This window comes from Symphalangus syndactylus, chromosome 11 (genome assembly GCF_028878055.3).
Source record: "Symphalangus syndactylus isolate Jambi chromosome 11, NHGRI_mSymSyn1-v2.1_pri, whole genome shotgun sequence".
NCBI classification, from domain to species: Eukaryota; Metazoa; Chordata; class Mammalia; order Primates; family Hylobatidae; genus Symphalangus; species Symphalangus syndactylus.
Window position 1 is genome coordinate 71128492 of NC_072433.2, and position 10509 is coordinate 71139000.

The window sequence follows — 10509 nt, forward strand, 5'->3', positions numbered from 1 at the left end:
CTACAGGTGCCTACCACCATGCCCAGCTAATTTTTTGTATTTTTAGTAGAAACAGGGTTTCACCATGTTGGCCGGGATGGTCTTAATCTCTTGATCTCGTGACCCACCCCCGTTGGCCTCCCAAAGTGCTGGGATTACAGGCGTGAGCCACCGTGCCCGGCCTGTAGATTGTAAGTTTTTATAAGGAGGTAATAGTAATAGTTAAATTCATTATTGTCCCAAGTGAAGGTAATTAACAAATAAAAACTTAGGGACGGTGATGAAGACAGTATGCTTTTTAATTTGGAAATTTTGTCAGAATAGTGGCCCTTCCAGAGGGGTAGATGAATGTATGACCATTTAGTCCTATGGTTGTTTTAATAAAACAAATTTCAAGATGGCATAATATGGGATTCAGAGTAGGCCCAGAGCCTCAACATTACATTTTTTTTGAAAAATTTCATATTCTTAATTCTAAAAGATTGCCTTTGATAAAGTTGCTTACTTTAGAACCGTAAAGAGAGAGAGAAAAATAAGAGACTCATATTAGTTGAAATACTCAGATTATTTGGAAATAACCCAATTTGCTTTCCTTTAGTTGCTTGCGGCCAGCCCCCTGTTGTAGAAAATGCCAAGACCTTTGGAAAGATGAAACCTCGTTATGAAATCAACTCCCTGATTAGATACCACTGCAAAGATGGTTTCATTCAACGTCATCTTCCAACTATCCGGTGCCTAGGAAATGGAAGATGGGCTATACCTAAAATTACCTGCATGAACCGTAAGTGGTCCTTTAGAAAGAATGGACTACCGTGCTATAACAACTACTAGACACCTTCATTTTACGGCTGTGGTATCGACAGTTTAGGGTATGGAGCAAGTAATATTGTTGTGTTTTCTTTTTTTCTTTCTTTCCTTCCATGTAGCATCTGCATACCAAAGGACTTATTCTATGAAATACTTTAAAAATTCCTCATCAGCAAAGGACAATTCAATAAATACATCCAAACATGATCATCGTTGGAGCCGGAGGTGGCAGGAGTCGAGGCGCTGATCCCTAAAATGGCGAACATGTGTTTTCATCATTTCAGCCAAAGTCCTAACTTCCTGTGCCTTTCCTATCACCTCGAGAAGTAATTATCAGTTGGTTTGGATTTTTGGACCACCGTTCAGTCATTTTGGGTTGCCGTGCTCCCAAAACATTTTAAATGAAAGTATTGGCATTCAAAAAGACAGCAGACAAAATGAAAGAAAATGAGAGCAGAAAGTAAGCATTTCCAGCCTATCTAATTTCTTTAGTTTTCTATTTGCCTCCAGTGCAGTCCATTTCCTAATGTATACCAGCCTACTGTACTATTTAAAATGCTCAATTTCAGCACCGATGGCCATGTAAATAAGATGATTTAATGTTGATTTTAATCCTGTATATAAAATAAAAAGTCACAATAAGTTTGGGCATATTTAATGATGATTATGGAGCCTTAGAGGTCTTTAATCATTGGTTCGGCTGCTTTTATGTAGTTTAGGCTGGAAATGGTTTCACTTGCTCTTTGACTGTCAGCAAGACTGAAGATGGCTTTTCCTGGACAGCTAGAAAACACAAAATCTTGTAGGTCATTGCACCCATCTCAGCCATAGGTGCAGTTTGCTTCTACATGATGCTAAAGGCTGCGAATGGGATCCTGATGGAACTAGGGACGCCAATGTGGAACTCTTCTTTGCTGCATTCCTTTTTCTTCACTTACAAGAAAGGCCTGAATGGAGGACTTTTCTGTAACCAGGAGCATTTTTTAGGGGTCAAAGTGCTAATAATTAACTCAACCAGGTCTACTTTTTAATGGCTTTCATAACACTAACTCATAAAGTTACCGATCAACCCATTTCATACGGATATAGACCTAGGGCTCTGGAGGGTGGGGGATTGTTAAAACACATGCAAAAAAAAAAAAAAAAAAGAAAAGAAAAAAAGAAATTTTGTATATATAACCATTTTAATCTTTTATAAAGTTTTGAATGTTCATGTATGAATGCTGCAGCTGTGAAGCATACATAAATAAATGAAGTAAGCCATACTGATTTAATTTATTGGATGTTATTTTCCCTAAGACCTGAAAATGAACATAGTATGCTAGTTATTTTTCAGTGTTAGCCTTTTACTTTCCTCACACAATTTGGAATCATATAATATAGGTACTTTGTCCCTGATTAAATAATGTGACGGATAGAATGCATCAAGTGTTTATGATGAAAAGAGTGGAAAAGTATATAGCTTTTAGCAAATGGTGTTTGCCCATTCTAACAAATGAGCGAATATATAGAAATAGTGTGGGCATTTCTTTCTGTTAGGTGGAGTGTATGTGTTGACATTTCTCCCCATCTCTTCCCACTCTGTTTTCTCCCCATTATTTGAATAAAGTGACTGCTGAAGATGACTTTGAATCCTTATCCACTTAATTTAATGTTTAAAGAAAAACCTGTAATGGAAAGTAAGACTCTTTCCCTAATTTCAGTGTAGAGCAACTTGAAGAAGAGTAGACAAAAAATAAAATGCACATAGAAAAAGAGGAAAAGGGCACAAAGGGATTGGCCCAATATTGATTCTTTTTTATAAAACCTCCTTTGGCTTAGAAGGAATGACTCTAGCTACAATAATACACAGTATGTTTAAGCAGGTTCCCTTGGTTGTTGCATTAAATGTAATCCACCTTTAGGTATTTTAGAGCACAGAACAACACTGTGTTGATCTAGTAGGTTTCTATTTTTCCTTTCTCTTTACAATGCACATAATACTTTCCTGTATTTATATCATAACGTGTATAGTGTAAAATGTGAATGACTTTTTTTGTGAATGAAAATCTAAAATCTTTGTAACTTTTTATACCTGCTTTTGTTTCACCAAAGAAACCTAAAATCCTTCTTTTACTACACTGTGACTGGTCTGGTTATTTACAACTTTAAATCCTAATGTGCACCCACATTTTTACATTCTGGTTCCATCATGGAGTGCAAGCTTCTAACCTGGATGAAATGATTTTGTGGCAAGCAAAGAAATGATTATATATACCCATAAAAGTTGTGATAATAATTCTGATAATGTTTTCATCTGACTACTACGTATTAATTTCAAATACGGAAAATATGCAATGGGAAAAGTGATAGCTCACATCACAGAAATCTTCCTATGAACCAAGGCAAGTATTTTACATGTAACATATCATAACAAGCTTATGAAACAGGGGTCATCATTACTGACTGATGAGGGATCAGGCATAGAGGGCTCGTTATTTGTCCAAAGTCATGCAGTTAGTGTGTAGCAGAAGCAGGTAATCCCTACAGCCCACACAGCATTTCCAAGAAAAATGTAAAATATTATATCCCTGATTGTTATGCATTTAAGAGGTTAATTTACTGGTGAGGAAATCATATGTAAATAATTATCAGAAGCTGTCAAAAATATAAAGTTATCACCCATTCAGATATCCATCCATTCCTTCAGTTTTCATTCATTCATTATTTAAGGATTTAATGTGTGCCAGTCACCGTAATAGGCTCTGAAGATTCACCAGTGAATGCGGTAGACAGGTTTCTGCCCACATAAAGATTTTATACTGGCTGCATCCCATGGAAATTATCACAGAACCCATTCTATTCAGTATCTTTATTGATAATCTGGAAGAACCAATACATTTTATGCTCCGAAGTTATAGCAAAGATATAAAGGTCAAAGGTGAGCTGAAAATTATTTTAAGGTTCTTTCTAGAAATGTCAAAAATATACAGGGAGATTGGCATGAATAAGTGTGGAAGAGAAGAGATTATTTTCCTTTCTGAGCTTGTCCTTTTAGTGTGCACTCTGTCACATCTTTTACATAGAATTTAAATATGATCCAAGGGAATATATAAGAATTTATATTAATTGTGCATATGTAGCCTTCTTAGATTATTGGTGGATCTAGGTACAAATAACAGAATCTGTAGGATGTACAGAATACTGGGACAGAGTGAGACCTTAAAAAAGACTTACAGTAGTCAAAGTCAGCAAGAAGTGGTTCTTTGTCCATTTTTAAAGGTTAAGTGGCATATCAGAGGGAAGAATGTGCCCCTGCATTGGGGGCTATTTAAGAAGAGGTGATCTTCCAGGGTAGCTGTATTACTAAAGAGGTAAGAGAGGTTGTATAGGGAGAGGTGCATCATTTTAATGTGATAGTAAGTAGACCTTTGCTGATCTTAAGTAAATTTTCAATGAAGTACCAAGAGTAGGAACTGAATTAGCCACAAGCTATTTGCCCGGAAATCATATATCACGTACAATAAACTCATGGAGTTTGCAAATAAACAGAAAAAAATAAAGTAGTTGTAAAAAAGTTCAGGGTTAATTTTGTGCATGACTTGTGCATGACCATTTCCCATGAAAAAGATCTATGAGAGAAAATATATTCTAGATAAGGGAAAAAGATGTTATTATCAAGTGGCTAAAGACTCAGTGATGAATACAACATTTGTAAAGTGTTTCCTTTTATGTTTCTTAATATTAGAAATGCAGTGAAATTGTTTCTGAAAAAAAAAAAGGTTGGCAGTGATATGTTAGCACTGATATTGGTGCATCTTTCTTTTTGCTGTATTGCAACTTGCATTTGCTCTAAACAAATCAGAATTCATCCAAATGATTCTTTTCTGAAACAAGTCTAAACAGAACATTTGTAAAGGTCCTTGAGTGAGTCATTCAAGATTGTATAATCTTTTCCCATTATTACTCATTTCTGTATGTTTAGATCCCAGCTGGACAAGAAAGAGCAAATGCCAAAATAGAACAAGAATGGTTTTGTTGAGGTGTTTACAAAATAAGCAAAGCCTGGGTTTTAATTGGAATTTAATTCAGAGTTCTGTCTGAGTCCATCAAATGATCCCTGTTGAAGATTAAAAGTTTACTGCCTTAGGCAGTAAGTCTTAAATTATTTTTGATAGTATTTATTTTAAAATTTTAAAAACTATGTACCTCTCACATTTTAAGTTGTCAACAAAACTTTTTTCATCATAAAGTTAAACAACTATAGAGGATGTGATTTTTGACCTATTTTAAATATTGCCATTCTAAAATAAGCATATAACATCACTTTCAGGATATATACGGTGGAATCTAAATATCATAGTGGTTTGACCTACATCATTCTTTTAAGAATAGTCTTTATTAACAGTCAAAAATTTTATATTTTTATTTTCTTTGGACTAATTTTTAAATTTAAGTTCCTCTATGGAATGTCATCAAAAATTATATAGTTATATGCTTAGAAGTCTTCTATTGATTAAGCCATCAAACTGAAGTACATCAAAATTTGTACTTTAAAGTTTAAATTTTTTTTTCCTTGTGAACATAATCCTATAAACTAAAATTTTCCTTGACCAAGTAATTTTTGTAGTTTACTAATATACAATTGATCAAAACAATATAAAGCTATTGTAACATTTGAAAGATTATACAAATTGTAAAATTTTGTTGGAAATATGTCTTAATGAGATGATTAGGGCTGTTTTTCCCAATTCACATTTCCGTAGGGAAATATTCCTTAAAACTAGAATGTGGCATGGCTTAGCACATTTCACTCTCATTTTGTTTGACAGATTTAAATACCAAGAAAATCTGTTTACATAAGTAGATGAAAATGATAGTTTTGTTGTGCACTGCTACTCAATTTTTAAAGCAATTTCTTAGTTATATGCCAAAAATCACAGTGATCTATCAAAAGTTATTTTCAAATTACTTCTCAGCTGACATGTCAAGTCTTCCTTAATTTTTTTTTTTTTAAATTAACACTTGGTTTGAAAAAGGATTTGCCACACTAGTATCAGAATTATTCAGTGTGAATTGTCTTTCATTTGTTCTAATTCTTGCATTCCATGGCAATGTATCCTAAGACTCAGAATGAATAAGAGATATGTTTCATGTAGTGTTTTTTTTTTTTAAGTAAAGTAGAAAAGGAGCAATTATCTGAAGTATTGGTCCTCAAAGTTTGTTCCTTGGAACAACAGCATTAGTTTCACTCAGGAACTCGTGAAAAATGCAAATCCTCAGACCTTACCCTACTGAATGAGAGATTATGGGAGTGGGGACAGCAGTATGGTTTTTTGCAGGCACTCCGGTGATTCTCACGCATTCTAAAGTGTATGAGAACTGGCATAAAGGGGGATGCAAAAGCAGAAGCAGCAGCCTCCACCACAGACACCTCCCTAGGCGGATGAGTTTTAGAAAAGCATCTAGGTGGAAATTAAAGTTCTGGAAATGGCTTCCCTTTTATGTATCCCTTGGAAAGTCTTAGGGCACTCACACAGTAGGCGTACTACCCTAGGAGTACACTAAGTTTTCCCCTGGTTTGGAGAAAGCTGCTTTAAGATACAGAGTCCTTAAAGTGCTTTCTGATTTTTAGTACATCATCTGTCCATATTTGTGAGCATGTGTTCTACCAGTCTGGTGGTGATTACTTTCCAACCTTTTAATGGGCCTCTGGTTTTAAAGAAAAAAATGAGAAAGGTTTCCTTTGCAGGAAAAACTGAATAAAGCAGCATGATTAAAAATATTAATTTCTTAAAGACCTGATACAAAGTTTTAAGTGTAGGAATTAAGAGAAATTTAAAAACAGAAATAGAAGCAAAGAAGATATATTGTAATTTCTCTTCAAGAGCCAACCAGGAAAAGGAACCTCAAATTCAACGATGAGCCCTAAAAGAGGCCTAAGTGGGAGAATCCTTTGGAGTGGATTGATCTCTACATTGCTTCGGTTCCCAGATCATCTCACCCTCTCCTATGTTCATTAGCCAGATTAAACCCATTTTTCATATAATAATACATATTGAGCACTTATCAGGTTCCAGGCACTATGTTAGGTGCTGGGGATACTGTTATAAACAAGACTAGCTGAGTTTCTGTTTTTAGGGAGCTTACAGTCTGATGAGAAAGATTAGTAATGGCATTAAAGTAGGAACAGTCTGATTTCTCAAATGCAAAAGACTCTGTTCTTGATCATCTCTTTTTTTTCCACTCTCCATCTTTGCCTGATTCCATTCATAACATTGGCTTAAATCCCTACATGATTACTTCCATGTCCAGTTGGTTGGATTCTATAGGCACATGAAGAGCTTTATCTTTCAAGTTGAACTATTATCTCTCTCTCCCCCAACCATTTTTTTTTATAACTAGTAGTCTAAGAGTCATTCTGGCTCCTAATTTAATGCCCATATTCAATCAATTGCCAAATTCTATAATTCTACCTCCAAAGCCTTCTCATATCCATTCTCTTCTCTCTATCCCAACTGTCCTCAATATCGCAAATAGGCTTACTATCTCTAGACACACTGCTTTCCAAATTACCTTTCAAACTACTGCAGAGTATTCTTTAAAATGTGCAAATCAGAGCTTTGGCATTCCCCAGCACAGAATTCTTCAGAACTTAATGCCTACAAAACAGAATCTAATTTCATATGCATAGACCTTACCTACTTGTCCAATCTAATATTCTGCAAAATGCTGTGAAAAAAAAAAAAAAAACCCAAACTGTTCAATTTCAGGTCTTGATTTAGAACTCCTAAGTGGAACAACTATCAAATTTAAGTTCCAATGTTTTTATTTAATTAGATCAGTTTGGTTTCCTGTTCAGTCTCTGATCAAATGTCAGACTCTCCTTGTAGCAATTGTATGGGAGGCAGAAATGGAAGACTAAAACTGCTATTTGACTAAGACATATGTGTGTCTTTCCAGGTACACTGTACACCCTTCTCCTGCTCTGTGCTCTGAGATACTGACTGTATAGACTGCTCCTATTGGGTTCAGCCATGGAGAGCATTGCAGGAAATCCGAACCAGAGAGGATAACTCTCTATCAGTGTGTAGCCACTTGGCTCCTCCCAATCCTGTGGGATTGCCATGGGCTGGTGGTACTCTATAATAAAGTTAGTAGATCCTCCTGGGCAGCAGTCTCCACAGAGCCCTCTTTGCCTCCTGGTTCCACAGCTGCTCATAAGACCTTTCAGGACTCGTCTATCCAGAGCTCTCCACTATTTTTGGCTCCATGGATACTGTATTATGAACTGTGATTTCCTTAAGCTTCTCACTTTTGTAATCCCTTTATTAAACACTCTTTGACTAATTTTATTTGATTGTGTCATCTGTTTCCTGTTGGATTCCTGGCTGACAGTGTTATTTGATACATTTCATCAGGGGAAATTATGGAAGTAACCCCATTCATTTCATTCATAGGATAGGCATGCTACATTGCAGTCTGGAAGCTTGCACACTGGTTCCCTTGGGTTGCTTCTATGGCGTCTTATTGTGTACTTATATGAGGTTATAGCTTTAATTCCTTTCTTGTAACCATTAAACACAAAGCATGTGATTGTTGCAACTGCCAGCCATTTTTCTGCCTCGGCTATGCATAAACATGGCCACACTGCAGACTTCTTGGTCCGAACGTTGTGTTTTCTGGCTTAAACTTCCAAAACAAAATGTATTACTCCTCAACTTGAGTTCACAATCAAGGTCAGTTTTCAATGCTTGTTTTATAATTAGGAGGAAAAAAAAAGAGTAGGAGTGAAGTTATATAGGTGCATAACAAGTTTCTCTGAGACTAAACCCCAATATCTTTGAAACTTTTTGGTTACTCACCGAGAAAGTAGGATGAGAAGGGAGGAAGACATTGCTATTTTAAACCTGCCAACAGATTTCATTTCTTTGGATAGAAGTATGCCTTTATCTTTCAGAGATGAATTTTTCCCTCTGGTTTTTGGAGAAGTCATTCCAGGGGAGGTCTTCAAGTTACACAAATTTAAGACCAAGCTCATACTTCGGGATGAATTGGTAAAAGGAGAAGCTGAGCTGCTCTGCATTAAAAAGTAGATGTTGTTTTCTTCTCATACAAAATGTTGTATCTTTTAGATTAAACTTTAATACATATTCTGTTCGTTTTCTCTGGGGTCTTGATTCCAGGGCATGAAAAATTCTTGGCAGAGGCTTTCTGTGTTGAAGAGGAAAGCTGATTCCAGCAACATGGTGGCAGATGTGCTGAAATCAAGAGAAACCTCTCCTAGAGATCTGTGCAGAGGCCTATAAACTCTGGAAGTAGTCCAATAAAGTACACTGTTTTAAGTGTGGCTTGGTTGTGTTGGAATTCTTTACATTTCCTTAAATTCTCAGGATAATTTGGTTAAGTCTTGACTATGCTTTTCAGAACTAAGACATGGACCATGGCTTCATCTGGGTAGGGTGGAGCAATAATAGATCAGCAGCAGTCTTGGTAAGCCAGATAAAGATGGTTGGGAATCACATGCCTGGTATGCGAAGGCTGGCTGGGGTCAGAGTGATATGCAGGGCAATTTATGGAATAGGGCAGCTTTCCTTAACAAAATGTGCCAAGAATATTTTGTGAGAGGGGCCTGATATGATTGTTAAATTTTTGGTAGGTAATGTGTGTTTTGGGGAATGCTGTTTTAGCGATAAAGGGAAGTGCAACTTCTTAAAACTAAATTTGGGAATAGCTATATTATTCAGGCTTTCTTATAAGTAGTATCTTCATTGCTTAATATGTGGCAATATTTTGACTTTTAACTTTGAGTATCTTCTCCTTAAACATGAGGTAAATTAACAGATAATTTCATTTTGGATAAGGATATGTCGTTCAAAAAAGTGATTAGAAAAATTGTTAATGAACATAATAAGCAAAGAAAATAAAAGTAACCCGGAAAAGAAGTAGAAGAAAGTTAATTCCAATGATGGGGAAAAAATGGAATAGAAAATTGGTAAAGTAATTCCAGAAGAATGAGAGTAAAACAACAATATCATTGTTTTGGAAAAAGATTGAGGAAAGAAACAGGGATTTTAGAGGCTATACTAATCTAGGTTGAGCCAAAACATACCATTAAAAAGCAGGCTTTGGGATTCAGTGATGCTCTGATTATGAAAGGAGGAAAGAAGAAAATGGTAAGTGCAACATTCAGCATACAGAGTTGAGGAAAACAGAAATACTATAAAGCATTCATGTCAACACACTAGATGGGTTACATGGAACACCAAGAAACATTGGAAGCTCGCTACCAAAAGGACAAATGTTTGTGAGGGGCTTGGGAATTTCTGATTTTATAAGAAGGAAACAAATTTAGAATTATTTTTATTTAAATGAAGGTTTGAAAATACAAAAATAACAGCTCTGATTATCCACAAAGGAGGAAGTTCAGGATAGAGATTAGACCAAAGGACGAGAGATGCTGAAACAACTGAGAATGAATGGGCCATTGTGCTAAAGCTGGAAAGTATGCATCTAGGCTGAAAATAGCATGGGCAATTACTTATTGAATATTACCTAAATCATAACTCTCTCCATTACACACCATGAAAACACTTTAGAAATGTGCTAAATTATGTCCTTGCTCTTTTGTTGTTGTTATTGTTAATTTATTAGCTAAGTAACACCTGTTCATTGTAAACTTGTGGGAAAATACAGAAAAGCACAAATAGGAAAGTAAATATTCAAGAGACTATTTGCTTCAGA

General features: G+C 35.6%; 1 protein-coding gene across 5 annotated transcripts in view; it reads left to right on the plus strand.

The window, feature by feature from the left end:
• The window catches only part of VCAN (versican), a 109711-nt gene extending 107660 nt beyond the window's left edge, over nt 1-2051 (plus strand). For all 5 annotated transcript variants that reach the window (XM_055298137.2, XM_055298138.2, XM_055298139.2 and 2 more), the window contains 2 exons: nt 578-760; nt 906-2051. In XM_055298137.2, the coding sequence (XP_055154112.1) occupies nt 578-760; nt 906-1033 (311 nt within the window). In that variant the 3' untranslated portion in view covers nt 1034-2051. The remainder of the gene's footprint in view (nt 1-577; nt 761-905) is intronic.
• The last annotated feature ends 8458 nt before the right edge of the window (nt 2052-10509 follow it).